Source organism: Siphateles boraxobius, unplaced genomic scaffold (genome assembly GCF_051911475.1).
Source record: "Siphateles boraxobius isolate OS27281-9 unplaced genomic scaffold, OSU_SipBor_1 6, whole genome shotgun sequence".
NCBI classification, from domain to species: Eukaryota; Metazoa; Chordata; class Actinopteri; order Cypriniformes; family Leuciscidae; genus Siphateles; species Siphateles boraxobius.
The window spans coordinates 6,300,000-6,319,688 of record NW_027509186.1 but is presented as its reverse complement, the minus strand read 5'-3'; the positions used below and the strand labels follow the sequence as shown (position 1 = coordinate 6,319,688).

The following is a 19,689-nucleotide window of genomic DNA, read 5'->3' as shown; positions in this document are numbered from 1 at the left end:
GGCAATTTTTGATATCAGAAATTACATTTCCACTAGTAACAATGCTAATTCTTGATATCAACAATTAAATTTTTACTAATTAAAATGCTCATTCTAGATATCAAGAATTGTATTTCAACTAGTAAAAACTATAATTCTTGATATCTGTAGTTGTATTTTCACTAGTGAAATGTCACCATAGGCTGCCATTCAAAATCAATTGTTGATATCAAGAATTGATTTCTTACTAGTTGCAATTCCAATTTTACATATCAGAAATACAATTCTTACTAGTAACAATGTTCATTTTTGATATCAATAATTCCATTTTCACTAGTGACAATGTTCATTTCTGATATCATGAATGTGATTGTTACTAGTAAGAAAGCCATTTTAGATATCTGAAATAATATTGATATCAGAAATACATTTTCAGATATCAAAAATGAAAGTTTTTACTAGTAGCAATTAAATTGTTGATATCAAGAATAGACATTTCAACTAGTGACAATTGAATAATTGATATCAGGAATTCACATTCTTACTAGTAACAATGTAATTATTGATATGAAAAATTATATTTCTACTAGTAAGAAATCAATTGTTGATATCAACAATTGATTTTGAATGGCAGCCTATGGTGACATTTCACTAGTGAAAATACAATTACAGATATCAAGAATTCAATTGTTGATATCAAGAATCTAATTGTTGATATCAAGAATTAAATTGTTGATATCAAAAATGTAATTGTTGATATCAAAAATGTAATTGTTGATATCAAAAATGTAATTGTTGATATCAAAAATTGAATTGTTGATATCAAGAATTCATATCCTGGAAATGAATAAAAGTTAAAACGGCTTGCCATAGGTTATTTTGTGAAAATACCTTCATTTAAGTATACTGAAAAACACAGAATACAATCAGAAAGTTTTGGTGGTGAAGAAAACGTTCAAAAGTGGCACTGCATAGGTTTAAAAACCTGTAAATAAAAACTAACATTAATGACAAAGTTCCCCTGCTTGACGTGTTTGATATTCAAAGGCCCGAAAGAGGCCTACACCAACTGCAACGACAAACTAACAACACTGTGGTAAGTGGTCGCATGCCGCACATTTCACACAAATTACTTATTTGACTTATTACTTATTATTTTAGACATATATGACATGAGGAAAATAAAACTATTAGCTACCATTAGATAATTATTTGGTAACTGGGAAAACACGATCATGAAACCAATGAATGCATGAACTTGCGATTCTACAAAATGCCTTTTAAACTTTTTACCGGGTACTAAAGAAAAACTTTGGAGAATAATTTCCATGCTCAATACTCATCATAACGTCTTGAAACTTGTGACAATGAATATCTGTATTCTCTTGGAAATGCTTCAGCACTGGCTGGTTTGGCAACACAATCTCATGAAAGTGCGTATCTATACCACAAATGTTATTTATCGTGGCAATTATACGCCAATAATGGTTTTAGCGTACCTCTTGGGTAGGATTTGGGTGGGGAGTGCGTGTGTATTACACGCCATAAAGTGCGTATCATATGCACGCGAAAACTATTTTTGCCGTATAAATGGCACGAGAAATAACAAGTCTGCCTCTATAAGTGTCCTCCAATTTGGGAATGAAGAATCAGTTTTTCATTTCTTTATCATTACTTGTTGATTGTACGGACAGTCATTATTCAAACGGCATCTTTTTTTTTTTATGTGCATGTCAACAGAAATGATTTGATTAAATAAGACACTCTACTCTCAAATCCTTTTTTTCATTGGTTGGTCAACCCAGTGGAGCCATGCTGAAGTAGTCCGCAACGGGCCAGCGGAGGATCTTGAGCCATTACTGTGAGTTTGTGTTTATGAGAACCATCCAGTAGACACCCATGGGGTGTCAGTAAAGGACAAGAGAAGTCCCTTTCAGTACAGACAGCTTCTATTGGCTTTAAAGGTTATTGCTCACCCAATTGGTCTCAGTCTGGCAGTGTCACTTGCATTATGACTTCATCACCCTGGGAAAAGAGGATGAGAAGAAAGAAAAACAGTTGCTAGCCATCCGTCAATGTCCGTCTCAAATTACCGCTCGACCAATCACTGCTAAAGATCAATAGGGAGCCAGTCGGGGAGGAGCGTGAGATGTAGCCAGCGGGGGATAGTAGAATAACTGATCAATACAGGAGGATGGATTTTGTCATCTTGGAAATGCACTGTCAGAGAGAGAGTGCTTCACTATGACAGTCCAACCAATATTAGAGACATCCTAAAAGACTGTACCACAATTTTAGAAGAGCTCCAAGTCCCAAGAAAATACATACTATATTTTCAGCTGTTTATCCAAACTTAAAGGGATAGTTTAGACAAAAATTAAGATTGTCTTCATTTACTCACCCTCATGTTGTTACAAATCTTCTTTCGTCTTTTGCAGAAGAAAGACAGACATGCATGTTGGAAATTACAATGATGACAGAATTTTTGGTCAAGACAACTTGAACAGTTGTTGTAAGTCCATTCAAATCCATCTAAAAAATAAATAAAATTGTTAAGTTCAAAATGTCTTGAAATTTGTCTGGAATAAGTGTGCTGTGTGGCCAAGAGCACTGGCCTCTGTGAAGTGTAATATTGCATGATCAGAGAAGCTCAAATTGAAAACAAGACCTCCATGACCGCCTGATTACTTTTACACAAAACTTTATTTCTCCTGCTGTTTCTTTGTTAGTTCTTTTCATTCATATATTCATTCTGGGGTTGTATTTTGTCGAGGATAGGTGACTTGTCCTGAGGCATCTGATTATTTTTGAAAATTTCAGTGATTTAAAGTGTAACATTTCCAGACTCCAAGGTCAAATCCGTGTTCTCCCCTCCTCCTCTTTCCTTTCCCCTCGCCCTCCCAGCCAATCGATTGTTTCTAAAGAGCTCAAACGGCATGTGTCCACCCTGGAGTCTTTCAGCAGCGCAGGCGAAGGGAAAACGCTGGTGGGGACGCAGGCGGAAGAGAAAGCGCTCTCCCACTTTTTCCTGAGTGGGAACGCTGGCAGCGTGACCTCAGAGTCAGGGTGAGCGGGTGTATTGGCACGGGTACAAGACCGCTAGGCCCCTGTGCAAAACTGCCCTGGCTCGCACCCTGCGCTCTGCCCCCTCTTGTGCCTTTGCCAGCTGCCAAGTTGAAAAGTTTTTCAGAGATGGATGTAAATTTCTGGAGCTCTGTTTATTAAAGCCTGATTACAAGATTGGATGCGGTCTAACTGACTCTTTCATGTTTTGACAACGCAGAGTGTTTGTTAAAAACACGAGGTCAAACAACCGCCGCTCTGCAACCCTACAAATTCACCAAAGCATGCAGCGGTCAGAATGCATAATGCAGGACGAGACAACAAACGGAGCAGTTAAATGCGAGCAGTCATTTGCTAAGGCTATGGTTACCCTCACCCTTTGATAACTTGCGCTGGATCAGCTCCTTATCATCATATTTGGCCTCGATTCACAGTTCAATAAAAGCTAGAGGCTTAGGTGGAAACAGATGACTAGGTGTTGGTGCTGATCCCGTTCCATGCCTGAGCACCAGTGCCATTTTACGGAGGCAGAGAGGAAGAACTAGCGCCTGGTTTGAGTGGAGGTGCAGAATGAACACCTGCTGAGCAGGTACAGCACTGTAACTGCTACTCTCTGATCCACGGCAGCAGCGCGGCCTCCCTTATTCTCTCTTTCATACACCTTGACTCATGCGCCGCCACTGTCCTTGCTTCTCAAGCCCCACGGGGGGTCAGTCGTGTAAGGAACATAAAAGGCCAATTTAATTTAGCACGTCCGCAGCTCCCAAGTATTTTAATTCAGACAGCTATGACTGAGGAGTTAATATTTCACTTGTCAGAAGGCAGGTCGAGGCCACTGAATCATTGTAATTCTCATTAAGAGGCTCTCCCCCAGCAGCACCCTAATTCAAAATAATGAAAGTAAAGACTGAGAGCGATTCTAATGCCAGTTGAGTCCTATCTTTTAATATTCCCCCCTTGATGGATTAGAGAACCGGGAAATTCATCTTGGATCATGGGACCTAATTCAATAAGGGATCATTCCAGGAGTATTGCATTTTATAATAATGTCATTTAAAGTGTCGTCTTCCATTGCGGCTGTCCCATATGTATGCTTATATAATGGTGCCAGAGGGATAAACTTTTACAGCAGGAACCACTCTCCTACCATTGTGCGCTGTCAGTCGCTCTCTCTCTCTCTCTCTCTCTCTCTCTCTCTCTCTCTCTCTCTCTCTCTCTTTCTCTGACACGCACTCACTCTTTCTCTCTTTTTATTCAGTCTTCCTGTTTTCCTTGTCCAACCACATTTAAGTAACATTTTTATTCCATTTATGTGTCATTAAAATTTGAATCTCAGGAAGTAGAGCTGCTGAACAAAATGCATGCTATACACTAACATTTAATCCATTATTATAAAACATATTTTCTTGGACTTGTCATGGACTCTGGACTATGTGGATTCAGTCTTGAATGGGACTTGGCCCTTTTCTGATGTTGGTCTACATCACTGGTCCCACATTAAAAATCAATCCATGTGAAGTGGAGGTTGAGACAGACTTTACTCTTTCAGTTTTGTGACGTATTTCCAAGTGAAACAAAGCACTGAATAGAGGGCAGGGCTTCATTTTAGGGCACCTCCTGAGGCCTGTTGCATGAAGCCGGTTTTAGTTCCTAAACATGTAAGTTTGGGATTAGTTTGTATTCTTTTGAGCTCTTTGTGAACCTTTACATAAATGATCATTTCAATTCAGTCGATATACACACATTGACAGTCAGATGTTTAAATTCGGCTGCCTTCTCAAACTCTCACTGCAGCAGCAGTATTTATTCTTGCCTTGTGTGTTTTTAATTTCATGATATTCTTTCATAATGATCTGTTAATCTGCAGCAGAGATGTGAATTGCTGTCATATTGTCTGCTTGCTGCCCGTGTATGCTTTCAGGTGCACTCGCTTCACAATCACAAACTCTGGATTAGTAGACAGAAAACATTCATTTTGAGCCTGCTGAACCTGACCTAAACCAGATTGGATTTGTATGTTTTGCCAACTCTATCCTACTTTGAAGTTTGTACAGTAGCTTCATGCAACAGGCCTCTGGCTGGGAGAGATTAAAGAGATTAATGTATTGCCCAAGACTAACTAAGGACTAACTTGGACTGCTTAACTGTTCACCACAAGACTAGTGATGTGCTATGTCCATGGACATATCAGCTCTGTGGCTAAATGGCAGATCAGAAAGGATGACACTGTCTGTCAAACATTCTGGAGTGTGACCTGTTAAAAGATCCCCCTATACTCATTAAGATAAGATGTATAGTTTTTTAAGGCCCTCTCCAAACTGACAAAGGACTCCTCTTGTGTCTGCGCCACCTCGCTCTTGTACTCATCCCACGACAGTAAGACTCCCAGGGTTCTTCTCCTTCTATCTCTTCGGGTTTTATCGCTCACATTCTTCTGTCACATGATGTGCGCAAATCCCTTTTTGGTATTGGGTTTTCATGCAGTCAGGGGCTGATCCAGAGTCAGACGTGACCCCTTCTGACTTCACTGAGTGCAAAGGCAAAAACTGATGTGAGATCAGCGTATTTTCTTAAATAATATGACTCTGCAGAGACATGGAAAGAGCATGTGTGACTGCAATGTCTTCATATATTATATTGGGAGAAAGAGATAATGTTCTTTACTTAAAGGAGTAGTTCACTTCAGAATTAAAATTTCCTGATAATTTACCCGACCCCAACGTCATCCAAGATGTTCATGTCTTTCTTTCTTTAGTCGAAAAGAAAATAAGGTTTTTGAGGAAAACATTCCAGTATTTTTCTCCATATAGTGACTTCAACAGTTTGAAGGTCCAAATTGACAAACCATCGGTTATTTACTAAAAAAAATAAACATTTAAATAATTTAACCACAAATAACGAAAAACTCCATCTCAATTTCTCCTCTAACTTCAAAATCGTCCGACATTGTTGTTTTACCTTTTATTAAAAAATGTCTTTGGTAAAGGCCGTTTAGGTCAGTACTAACACTGGTTCGGTACTTCCACCTATGTCACGCGTGACCTTTCAACACGATTACGTAATGCATGAGCAAGATCAGCATTTGTGGTTAAAGTATTTAAATGTTTATTTATTTTAGAAAATGAGCGATGGTTTCTCTAGATAAGACCGTTATTCCAAGGCTGGGATCGTGTCGAGACTTTGAAGCTGCACTGAAACTGCAAGATGGACCTTCAAACCGTTGAAGTCACTATATGGAGAAAATGAATATTTTCCTCAAAAACCTTAATTTCTTTTCGACTGAAGAAAGAAAGACATGATCATCTTGGATGACGTGTGGGTAAGTAAATTATCAGGAAATTTTAATTCTGAAGTGAACTAATCCTTTAAGCACAGTTTTCACTTCTGTCTCTAATAGCGTGATGATTGACAGCACTGTGAGTACAGTTCTACGTTGTTTAAAGCGTCTTAAAGTGAACCACAAGAGAGAGAGAGAATAGTAAGTAAAGATTACAGGTGATATAGAATCTGTAGGCATGCTTGCAAAATTCAGTTTTGTATTCAGAACCAGACACACGCACACACACACACAAGTGCGGGCGCACCACACCAGCCTTGCACACATGGACGCTAATGCATGGCTATTTAATTAAATGTTGCCAGATCACTGGGCCAAATAGGTAATCCAATAGCTCTGTAGGAGCCGTGTTAAATCCTGTTCCATCAAAGCCCGCTTGCCCCTGACAGCCCCTGTGATGTTTCCCTGGAACATCATGTCTACTTAGTCTGTCTCTTTAAAGACTGTGACATAATTTTATATTGAGTAACAATCTATTCATCTGCATTATCCGCAAACCACAAGCGCACGTTCAGCTGAAATTGACCTGAGCTATTTATATATATATTTATATTCTTGCCTGCTCAGGTCTATAATAGCATAACCCATTAGAGTGGGTCCATTTAGGGTTTTGTTTAACTTTAAGTAAATCAGGAATTTACTCAGAGCAAGATGAATAGGTTCACTGCTCGTAAGATTCAATTGATACATAGTCTAAATATCACAACTTGAATATCAAACTCTCACACTAGACATCTGAAAGGCTACTAAAGAGTGTCTGAAAACTTCTGTGTTCCTGTTTGATGCTAAATACACATTCTAAAGTTTTCCTCTCAAAATCTCTGCTTGAACGTTTCTCTTTTGTCTTGCCCTTGTGCAGAAATGGCACAGATTAGGTTTTAAGTCAAGCTTTCTGTTAAAGCTGAATTTGGAACTGAAGTATTAATTTTCTCCTGGTGGAAAGTGGATCTGTAGAGAATTTTTTTGCCTGGTTTTATGAATTGCCATACTTAGCCAGCTGTTTTGAGACACACTCTGTTAATTTCTGTATACAAAACTGACTTCAACAAAGCGGTAGAGTTCATACTGAGATTTGTGTAATTCAAGACTCCTAGTATAAATATCACATGATGTGAGTGTATGGTTATTGTCATAGCACATTGTTTCAAAGAATATTCCAATGTTCCTTCTTGATGAAAATATATTCAAGTCAAATAAACAAAATAGAAAATTATGTATGGTTAATTTACAACTTAAACTGGAGAGAATAACTTTACAGTATTACTATCACAAGAATAAATGCGCTTTTACATCTTGTGTGATTTTCACTTTGCAAGGATGCAATGCCTCATATGCCTCTCAGTGCGAGTTAATTGTTGTTATTCAGTTGTGTTACTGCCAGCTGCAACAGGAATTACAACGAAAATAAATAAATGCTCATAGTCCATAAAAGATTTGCTGGTCCGTCTGCACTACCTAAACAGGATGCTGAACAACAATTCCTCACTTTGTTTGACTTCATATGGTATTGTGAAGCCTTCTTCCTAACAGATACATTAAATTTCTGCAAGTGTTGCCATTTTTCCCAGCACTTTATTCGGTCATTCCCATTGTTTTCATCTGTGTCCCATTTGAAATTATACACACAGAATGGGTCTTTGGTTATGAAGTGGTTCATACAGACTCTTTCTCATAGCATAAATCTGAGCAAATGCTGCTTTAATTGGTCTGTTTGAGCAAGTTTTAGGCAGGTTTCTGTCTCACTTTCACTCCATTTCACACCTTTGAAGTCTCTCTTTCATCTTCTTGCTCTCCCCTGATGTTGCTTGTCTTTTGTCTGATGATGTGCACACATTTCTCTTTCGCAGCACTTAATATATAACAAAGGCAAACCTTTAGAGAGCTACCTTATCTTTGTGTTCTCTCGCTCTCTTCACCTCCTTTCATGAGTGCTTCGGAGTTTGATTCAACATTCATTGACATTTTCTCAAACACACTACCACTCTCTGTCTCTCTTACGGGCTCTGAGACATATTTAATATGTCATCTTCAGTGGAGACAGCGAACTTGCATGCTTCAGATTTCACAATAAAACAACTTAAGTGTAGATACGGTGCCTCTGTAATGGGTAGACAGAGCCTGTTCGGAGATGACTGTTCAGCATTAACTGTCTGTACAGTGGTAAATTTAGCAACAGGTCATGAAGCTCAGATATACACCATAGACAGCTCAAGGGATGAGTCTGACCCTCGAAATGCTGCTTCACTTGTCTTATCGTCAATGCAGGGTTAACTGCTTGAAGTTTACAGGGGTTCAAATGGCTCTCGGTATCATTTCTAGGCCATAAAGTGCTGGGATTCAGCGCGAACCTCCCACTCCGGTGAGTCACACATTTGTGCATCTTAAAGATCATTGCTGGACGGAGAGGAAGAGGGAGGGATGTGGAGCCAGCACAGAAAGACATGGAGCCGGTATGGTGTGAAGCCAGTTGACTGAAGAGAGTGTGGGGGGAAAACGATTGCTCTCTCCATCATTAATCTAACAAGTACTTCAGTGTTCCTGTCCTGTTGTCTCCTGAGTACTTGTAGATTGATAAGACTTAACACTGAGATATAGAGAATAAAAGAAAGAAAAAGAGGACTTTTGCACGCTTAAAATCCAAATGTAAATCAAGTTTAAGTCATTGCATATGACGTTTTGAATTCCTAAAATAATGCTAAAAGACACAGTGTAAAAATATTGTAAAGTGCATGTCAATTTGCTGCAAAGGTAAGTTACTGTAAAACATTTGACTTTTTACAGTACTGGGAAAAGCTCTTTACTGTAAACAATGTAATTTTCTGTAAATTCACAGTAACATTTTAGTAATTTCAGCTGTATAATTAGGACGATTAGCTGTGACTACATTACAGTAATCTCTTGTATATTTAACAGATTAACTGAAATAGTGTGTCTTCAGGCACTCCGCATGAATAAATGATGCGTTGCATTTTTTATTTGCTTGCTGGTTTGTTGCGGTTGTTTTTGTGGCTCATTTTGTAATGTTCTGGGTTTATCTTAATATAAAAATGATTTGTTTATTGTCACCATTGTCATGTTTTGTGCTGAGTGCTAATGTTTTTCAAGACTACTACAAATTCTGCATTGCATATTTTAAAGCATATTTGGTAACTCTTCCAATATTGTGGAGGACTTGATAAAAAAAAAAGATAATATTGTTCTCCAAATTTTTCAGTGTCAGCAAATTGATTCATTTGAAACACGTTTGCACGGGAAGAGACTTTACAACTGTACTGGATCCCCAACCAAACTGAACACTAATCGCTCTAATGATTAAACAATTATTGTTAATAAAACAACACAACTAAATAGAACCAAATCTTTATGCATTTGGCAGCAACACAACACATTCAAGTTTCAGCTATTATAATGTGTTCCCTGCTCTAACAATTGAGCCAGAGGAAAAGTCAGTTAAACTGTTCTGATAAGTCCTTATGCTGGCCTAAACATGTTCATGTAGTGGCTAATGGGTTTTCCCCCATTGTGGGATCCCACAAAGCAAGGAAATGTACTTATTTTTTTTGTTTTTATGAAGTAATTAATCCTGTTATGAGAGACTGATTTCCCTTTACAACTCTAAACATCACGTTGTATTTTCTAAAACAGCTCTTGATTTGAACCTGTAATCTTTAGACTCACAGATCAGTTCTTTAACCTGAACTATCTGAAGTTCAGTGTTGGCATCCGATTATAGTCACTGCATTTCACATGCTTCTGCAATATAGCATCTCTCAAGGCCGGGCAGCAGCTCGAGGAACACATATCATAATATAATGACATATTGTAATTTAAGAATTTATGTTGTTATTGTCATATTTACTGTGCAATTTGTTAAAGTGCTTTTTGGCAGTATAGGTCTCTAATTTAATTCACTTAATCTTCAAATCACTTTTCTAGCTCAAGTTCAAGGTCATAGTCTACGGTGACTCTCACTTACTGAGAAAACCGCTGTGCGTTTGTGGAAGAAAAGGAGAAGAAAAAATGATATCCAATGCTCAATGTCCAAAAACGCTAATAAATGTATCCGCTTTGGAGCGAAGTGCTAATTTTTAATACCCACCTTTGAACCCCATGCATTCACAAGTTTGTCTGAACTAGACAGTAACAGGAATCAATAATTCAATAGCGCTGGCGTCCGAGTCCAACCCCGCGCTGGAGACACAAACCCTCTTTATACACGCGTTTGTTAAAGCAGGATTAATTAATAGGCCAAAACATTGGGCTTTGTATCCAGACAGTAACCTGAGCAGACGGGTTATTCACGATAAGAGATGGCGTTTGGTATTTATCCAATTCTCAAGAGAACCGCTTTAGATCTCTACAGAAGACTGCGAGTGATGTGCCATTTATAAAGGTAGCCTACAGTCCATTTTACACATGCAAATACAAGTCAATATGTTTTTTTTATTAGTATTTAATTTATTCATTTGAAATTAATTTATTACATTTTATTAATTTATTTATCACATTATTAGTTTGGCTTTGGGAACAAAAAAAATTGGCACAAAAAATGATATAGCCTATTCAAATATTTATTCCTTTACTTTAGAAAAAAAGGAAAACAAAAATAATTAATTTTTCTGTACACTCTAAAAAAATAAAGGTTCCAAAAGGTTTTTTCCCCACAGGGATGTCATAGAAGAACCATTTTTGGTTCCACAAAGAACCTTTTAGTAAACCGTTCTTAAAAGAATATATATATTTTTTTCTTATTTCTTAGCGTGAAGATCATTTGAATAATCTAAAGAAACTTTTTCCACTATAAAGAACCTTTTGTGGAACGTAAAGGTTCCATGGATGTTAAAGGCTCTTCATGGAACCATCAATGCCTTTATTTTTAAGAGTGTAGAATAAATGTTTGCTATAAAGGTCAGCTTATATTTCACATCCAGAGCTGAGAGAGGTCCGTGTGATTTTATGACTAATGTTTTCACCAATATATGTAAAATGTGTATTTACATAATCATATGGGCTAATTGATTTTTGACAACAGTTTAAAATAATCTTCATGAATAATATAATGCTTAACATACACAACAGAATCATCCAAACAAAACAGAAACGGGTCGATTTTGAATTAGGCTGTTTACTCTTTATAATTTAAGAGACACCGACAGCGTCAGTCCAATACAAGAATAAAGTGCAAACGTCTGTTTAAACGTATGTATCCATTACATTAAAAATGAAATAAAACGAATAGACTACGTATATAGTACGATGACACAGATGCTACAGTTTTTGACATTTATTTTATGAATCGAAAACACGGTGTTTAGATCAGCCCACGTTTCACAGTCATGATCAAATCAGAGATATCATAAAAATGAGTGCCCGCAGTCGATGCTTTTATAACCCTTATAAAACATACATTCAGAGATTCACATGGGTTTTACACTGAGAAAGAGATGAAGGAAAAAAAACAGCAATGAAAATCCAGAGTGCTCCCACAATGCCTTGATGAAGCATAAAACAACCAAAATCATTTTTGTTGGTATTAACATAGGTATTTTACATGTGCCCGTACCATATCAATATTAGTCTATTACCTGAATTTGATTTATACACCGAGAATAAAAGCCTGATGTGTGTTCATATGAATTGGGCATCAATGCAATTGAAACTCTCCATTGAATACCTGATATTTGATTATTATTATTATATTCACAATACACTCATTAATTATAAATAAGTAAAGGAATGATCGTCGTTTCATTTAATGTTCATTTATTTTGCTTCAGAAACCATAGAGCATAAACTTGAACTTAAATCGTGTGTTATTATCCGTGAGGACAGAAACGCATGTTCCACACAGGAGATTTCATGTTTGGCAACAAAAGTGATTTCTGTAATATTTCACAAATATCCACAGAGAAACTTTGTTTCAAATAAAACGAGGCCAGCCTCTTTATTTTCATTATTTACTAATAACGTAGAATCAAAGCAGAAATGTTGGCGTTGTCACACAAACAGCCGAACATTCGTCCCAGCTGCTTTATATCATTATATTCAGATTCAGCTTCTTCTGCAAAAGTTCAGTCAAAGTTCAACATTGTGTAGTTGTTCGCATCCTTCCATCCATGAAAAGATCCACGTAAAGTTGTCCACTTCACAGTTTGTGTTCTTATAAATAGCCTATCCTTTTTTCCCCTCGCGTGTCCTTCACAAGAAAACATAAATAATGTGTTTTTCTGTTGTTCACTTCAACAAGCCACGGTTGCGCGCGATGCTTTGTTTGTGACGTCACAGTCCCAGCGCCGCGGCGTGTTTTTTCGCCTTCAGTCTCAGATCCGCGATGCTCGAGTTTTTGTTGGTGGTTTTCGCGGCCGCTGCCGCCGCGACCACCGAAGCTGCTGACGCGGATTCCGCCGCGAGCGTCGCGAGCGGCAGCCCGAACGGCGGCGCGGGAAACATCATGTAAGGCGCGTGCGCCGCCAGGTGCGAGTGCAGGTGATGGTGCGCGTGGGCCACGGCGCTGTCCAGCTGCAGCTGAGCCTGCACCTGAAAGGAGAAGGGCGGCACGTTGAGATGACTATCCTATGGACGCACGGGTGGGAAGAGAGGGGAGAAACACATTAACTCAAGAGAGACTCTATGCAGAGCTGTTACTGGGCACTGGATCAATTGCATTTAGGCTATTTATCATAATAAAAAAAATCATTCGGACACCTGCATTCCATTATTTTGGTAACTATATGCTCCCCTGAATACGATTCAAATCCATAAAGCAAACAGACGAATACACAAATCTCATCTCGTCTTTATGGAATGACATATTTATAGTAGGATATATTCTTCGTCTGAGACAGATTTCTCTCTTATGCTGACAATGCAATATACAGCAATACCAAAGAGAGATATTTGAGTGTGCAGTGCGCCATAAAGGACCCACAGACAGTGTATAAAGTGTTTGGGACGCCTCTGTGTTCGGGGTAACTTGCCTGCTGGAATGGCATGCGCAGAGCTCCCACGTTGACATATGGAGCGACGCGACACGCTTCAAACTGACTCGCCGCTCCGATGAGAACCCCTGAAAAATAGTGACATCGAGTTTTCTTTACACGCCACTTTAGCAGGGCAAACGAGAGACTGCACGAACTACTACATTTTGTATTTCACAGTAAATACACATTAAAACATTGTAGGCCGCACAACGTAGATTATATTATATTAAAATATATTAAATTAACGTGTATTAAATATATATATATATATAAATATATTAAATACAAGTATATACAAAGTAAATTGTATTTAAATATGTGTTATTAAAAAAAAGAAAACCAAAATAAATGGTTGATTTGTTTGTTCATTGTGTTTAAATTCAGCGCACCTTTATGTAACTGGTTTTCCTGCTTTCTGCATTTGGCCCGTCGGTTCTGAAACCAAACCTGAAAGCAGAAGACATTGATTGACAGCTGTTGGTGAGGGCATGTGTACATCCTCCCAAAATGACAACAGTCTCAGTAAAACTCTGTATCCCTGAGGAGGACCTTCTAAAATATTCATAATGCGTAACCGCACATTTTAATTATTATTATATCTTTATAACGAACGGCGCGGCCAACTAACCACAAAAACAAACAGATTTGTTCAAATGTTAAACAATCGGAAAGAAACTGAATCTTGATGTAATGCATCTGAATTAGTGCCATAAAATATCGTCTTTCTCCAATGGCTGGATCTATCCAGGGATTAGAGTCCCAGAAGAAGCGAACTGATCCTTTCATATAAACACCCAGCGTGGGACGATTGTAATGTCAGGGGTGGGCAGAAATTGGGACATTAATTAACTATATCCGAAAGAAAGTTTGTTACATTTTTTGTTTTGTTTTTTGTTGCTCATATAGCCATGTCATGGTCATTAGAGATTTGGAAATGATTGTGTGTTATGCATCTGTTTTGAATCACGCGCAGTTTCATTGCATTGTGTAGTAATTTTGTTTCACCATAACAACACAGCGATCGACATTGCATTTGCATAATATTTCTGCTGTAAGTGAAAGTGGAAACACGATTATAAATAATGAAATGGCCTGGACATTATGACTTCATCCGTTAAAACGGTGTATATCCTTTGAGCCAGTGGTGTGGCCTTGTCTGTGAATACTGAATATGAAAAGAGCATCAGATCTTTATTTGGGTAAAAATGATAGATAATTTATGTAAATCCGCAGGCCTTGCTTGGGACAATGCCTTTTGGTAAGATCCCAAAGAGAGACGATGGTTTAACTTTTTCCAGGGAGGTCTTTTGAGCCCATTTTTAAAAAGGACCAATGTATTCAAAGAGTGAATTTTATATCCCCACCCAAGGAATGAATAGATAAAAGAGAAAGAAATAAGATATTGTTTTTTTTTCTTCCCTGATCAATCACAGCAGAGCCAATGTCTATGTTGAATGTCATTATTCGGCTCGCTCGCTCGTCTCTTGTTACACATATATTATGTTTCTGTGCAGATGGTCTTCCCCATCCTAAAAAGCACACTACAGATGTTGCCTGCAGGGCCAATGCGCGCGAATCACGGAATCAGCTCTGCTCGTTGTTTTGTTCATCATAGCACAGCGGCGTTTATTTAAGCGGATTATTAGCACTTTTATTTTCAACAATTTCATCCCACCGTTCGACACATATCCCATACGCTGATATCTAATTGTACATTTGTAAAGATGAACTACAATATCGCCACAAAGAGTGTCCATGTAACATTTTAAAAACGACTATTTATTATAGGCCTATACCTAGCTCTTTTTATTCATCGATCCTATTTTAAATGCCATTTACATTTTTAATGCTTAAATAATTCAACAAAAAAACCCGCTACATTGTTACTGTTTCATTACATTCATAGCATAGTTTAATTTTTGTGTACTCAATATATGCCTAATGACACAGGTGATATATATATATATATATATATATATATATATATATATAAAGGTTACCATTCATTTTACACAGTGTCCCTGTTACATTGTAATTATACATTTAAGTACTGAGTAATAATAATTAACTAGCATACATATACTATTATAGGGTTAGGATTGGAATTTGATTTAGGGTTTGTTACATGTAATTATAAATAATTTATAATTATTACTACAGTATGCTAACATGTGTAACAAGAACATAAAGTGTTACCATATATATATATATATATATATATATATATATATATAGCCTACCATATATTATATTAGGCTATATATATATATATATATATATATATATATATATATATATATATATATATATATATTTCTTCATTAGCAGGTTATTATTTTGCACTTAATATGTAATTGCATTTAGCCTGTTACGGTTAACATTAGCACTAATCGAAATGATTTCGTCTCTCGCAAGGAAAGCCATCACTGCCACTACATGCGCACATGACAGCACACACACATATGCAGTGCCTTTCCATACACACAGCGCACATGACAGCACAAACACACACACACACACACACACACACACACACACACACACACACACACACACACACACACACACACACACACACACACACACACACACACACACACACACACACACACACAGGCTCTGACCTGCACCCTGGCCTCCGACAGCCCGAGTCTCTGGCTCAGCTCCTCTCTCATGAACGCGTCCGGATAGTGTGTTTCATCGAACAGTCTCTCCAGCTCATTCAGCTGCTCAAGGGTAAAGTTAGTCCGACTCCTTCTCTGCTTGATTTTAGTCTGTGTCTCATCCTCCAGCGGCTTACAATCCTCTTTGCGTTCTTTCACATCTGTGTTCCCTGAAAACAGAAATGAACGCTTGATCCAGTGATGTGAAGTGAGGGCAGTATTTGCCCACTGATGTCGGTCACGGATGTTTTGTCCTACACACAGCTCTTTAATTATTTACACACTATACATATGCATGGAGTTTCTCTCTCTGCACCGGATGCTTATGACAGAAATATTATCCTTTTGCACGTTAAAATTAACAACCTGGCAAAACGGGTCAATGTTACGAAAATGAAGTCCATAAAGACAACAATTAACGTACAGCCTGAATGAAAACCCCTGCTGTCAAAATAATAACCTCTATTCAAATGTGAAAATCCAAAACAACACGTTCACAATTATAGCTAAAGGAAAAATAATAAGTAGGCTATACTTTTTATTGAAATTATCTGTAATTTATATTATTAGGCTATTATTTTATTATTATTATTATTATTATTATTATGTTATTGTGGCTGTATATTCTACTGATATTATTTTAAGTTTCAGATTTGATGAACTAAGGCCTTTAGAGTGTCTCATACAAAATGCGTCTTGATTTATAATAAACTGCACATTCGTTGTTTGTTTTTTTAGAGTCATTTCTTTTTCTGTTTAGCATTAACTATTCGTTTAGAGAAGCAGGCTGTACGGGGAGCCTATATTTAGCCTAACCTTTTATCAGTCTAGATTGTTATCTAAAGAATAATCTGTAATTATTTCAAGCCTATAGCTACAAACAATATTTACAAACAATAGGCTATTAATTAAAATTTAGGCCCACATGCAACTATCCAATAAAATACAGCGCTCAATTTTATCACTTGAGAACTTTTGATTTATTCTCGGCACTTTTGTTTTTCAGGTTGCTCCAGTCCTATAACCACAGTAATGTCTGTCAAATTATTATGTGATTGTCATGCTTCGTGTAGTTTGGATTAAATCAATGTAACTTTCAAATAAAAACATAAATAGGCTATCGAAAGCGAAATTATAAACCTTAAAATACAAAGATAGGCCTATGGAAAAGAACTAGTGTGCTTACATCATTTTCATGATAAATGTCACAGAAAGCACCTCACCGTCTGTAAGTTTGGGACTGCTCGAGTCTCTGCTCCTCTCGGACGCGAGCATGTCCGCGTCTCTGGCCGGCGACGAGCGCACGGAGCTCCGCGTGATACTGTTCCCCTCCTCGCGCACCGGCTCCACCGACAGGCTCTCCCTGTTCCTCCCAGACCCGGTCTCCAGCACCTCCCGGTAGGTGATCACCTCCTTCTTTTCCTTCACTTTCTGATCAAACGACTTGGAGACAAACGCGGTAAGTTCTTCCATCACTGCACCCAAGAAGAAGAAAAAACACACTCTTCCCGTTAGATCCTCAGCAGTCTACCATATAAGACATCAACAGTGCTCTCTCTCTTTCTCTCTCTCCCTCTCTCTCTATCGGCCTGAATGCGAGGTGATGCGAGGAGATCTTTCACAATTCCTCTTGTTGCGGACTGTACAGACTTGCTGCCGATTCACTATTGAAGTCACACTATTTATACTTAGCGAAGCGTCTCTGCCCCTTGATCCGCGCGCGTTACCTTCCCTCTCCACGAGCCCCTTCCTTCCCATAGAGGGGGGGGGGGGGGGGGGTTCCTTATCTGTCCTTCAGATCCACATCACCCGTCCGTCCGTGCTTGCTATTGGCTAAGATTGACAAGAGGAGCAAATTAATGTCATTAAGCTGGACTGGTTAGAGTTTGGAAACACCAGGCGTGATGATGATGATGACGGGCTGAAACTACTGTAAAGGGCACACCGTGGACATCTTATTCGGTAACTCTTTGATCTGAGCTGGAAGACGAGAAGAGCAAAAAGAAATATGCACTTTGTGATCATGGAAGTGACACACACACACACACACACACACACACACCGTTAAAAATTGCATTTTGGTCCACAATTCTCTTGTAGAAGAGAAATCTAAATTCAGCTGCAGGCTTTTTGCGGGCTAAATATTTAAAGAGTCTGTTTTCTACAATTGATAATTAATGTAGCTAATGATATTATGATTGAGAGTCATCTTGCATAATAAACGTCTTTTTTAGTGATAGGCTAGTTTAATGATAATATGAAGAACGAACACCTTGAATCGGAATCATTTAAAGAGAATCCAAATGAGCAATTTTAAAAATTGACAAGTGTATCCTAGGCTTTTACATATTCCTGATCCTGGTCTCTACAGCAGCTTTACTATAGCCTCGTAGTCGAATAGCTTTAAAAGTGCTGTATTTACGTTTGTTGTGTTTATTCACAATGTCGCAGCATTAGAGAAATATTTAGCCTATTAAAAAAAATACTTTTTATTAATATTTCAGCTATCAAATGACAGCTGTTTAATGAATTGCAATTTTACTATGCTGCTTTATTGCTTCATCTTGGCAAAGTTATTGCATATTTGCATAACAATTGTAGCCGTGTAAGTAAATAGACTAAATGTAGCTTTTTTGGGGGATCAAGAGCGAATAATAATTAAAAAGAGTATGGTAAATAACGCGGTAAATGCCTATACAAAACTACACGCCTTTAATTGGTAAATCACAAAATAGGCTACTACACCTTGTCATCACCTCACCCTTAATAATTACCTCACACACACACACACACACACACACACAAAAAATGATCTTGTAGGGTAGCCTATAGGCTATTACTCTTACCTGCTATTAATGTAGGCTAACACTATTCTTATACCACGCATTCGGTATTATTCAAAACGCAGCAAAAATGAATGCTTTTCAGCATTTCACCCATCTCATTCACGAAGATAGGATAATAGCCTAATAATAATAGGTTCATCTTCCTAAAATTATTATAGCCTACATTTCATTTTTTAATTCAATTAGCCTAAATGTTAAGTAACTCTATTTAAAAGGGTGCAGTTTTGAGGCAATCGCAGCATACATTCTTGTAATCTGTTGGCTATAGTTTGAGTGAACACATAGCCACAATATTTGAATGATTAGGCTATCTTCAAATCTTTCATTTGGTATGAGCGTTTGCTTCTTCAAAATGGACTGAACTATTTAAATACTATTCAGTTTGACTTTATTTAAAAGGCATTTTGTTTGGGTAGTCGAGCTTTTACCTTCAACATTTGAGACAAACCATCTTTACCTTCACCAATTAATTTTTTTCTTTTCTAATTTGTCTGTTTAAAGGCTATGTCCCATTGACAGTTATATGTTATTTGTGTCTTGCGACAGAAAAGCCTTGTCCATAATAACCTAACGCTCCATGCCGTATTTGTTAAAATATTTACCTGATCACAAAATGTATGGTATTGTTTTTCTTTTTTAAACAAAGCATTTCACTCATCCTGCAATTTCTCAAAAAACAAAATTAAAACAGGTTTTGTGATCGTGTTTCTTTAAAAGACCTTGTCGCTAAGAAAAACAAATGTTGTGGGCTATTATTACCTTGTTTTATACAGTATGCCTATTACGCGTATCTTGCGCTTCCCTGACAAGAAGGTGAAAGT

At 37.6% G+C, this 19,689-nt stretch overlaps 1 protein-coding gene across 3 annotated transcripts; it reads right to left on the bottom strand.

Annotated features, from left to right (window-relative positions):
• Positions 1 to 11,648: 11,648 nt before the first annotated feature.
• Positions 11,649 to 19,671, bottom strand: shox2 (shox homeobox 2). 3 transcript variants are annotated; one of them, XM_077207338.1, is made up of 6 exons: positions 19,628 to 19,671; positions 17,246 to 17,497; positions 15,984 to 16,192; positions 13,749 to 13,806; positions 13,357 to 13,445; positions 12,525 to 12,952 (listed from the first exon to the last, which is right to left on the bottom strand). In XM_077207338.1, exons 2-6 carry the CDS (start codon positions 17,493 to 17,495, stop codon positions 12,659 to 12,661), a joined length of 900 nt encoding a protein of 299 aa, XP_077063453.1. In that variant the 5' UTR covers positions 17,496 to 17,497; positions 19,628 to 19,671; the 3' UTR covers positions 12,525 to 12,658. The 3 variants fall into 3 exon arrangements, with proteins under 3 accessions (XP_077063454.1, XP_077063452.1, XP_077063453.1); XM_077207339.1 differs by lacking the exon at positions 19,628 to 19,671 and having other exon boundaries at positions 11,649 to 12,916; positions 17,246 to 17,747; XM_077207337.1 differs by lacking the exon at positions 19,628 to 19,671 and having other exon boundaries at positions 11,649 to 12,952; positions 17,246 to 17,680.
• Positions 19,672 to 19,689: the final 18 nt, after the last annotated feature.

Bases quoted from the DNA above. Each gene is read 5' to 3' on its own strand.
- shox2 (XM_077207338.1), bottom strand. From the start codon at position 17,495: ATGGAAGAACTTACCGCGTTTGTCTCCAAGTCGTTTGATCAGAAAGTG. The intron at 13,807-15,983 runs GTCAGAGCCTGT...TTCTGCTTTCAG, and splicing joins TGTCGGAGGCCAGGGTGCAG to GTTTGGTTTCAGAACCGACG. The intron at 12,953-13,356 runs GCAAGTTACCCC...GTGCGTCCATAG, and splicing joins TGCGCATGCCATTCCAGCAG to GATAGTCATCTCAACGTGCC.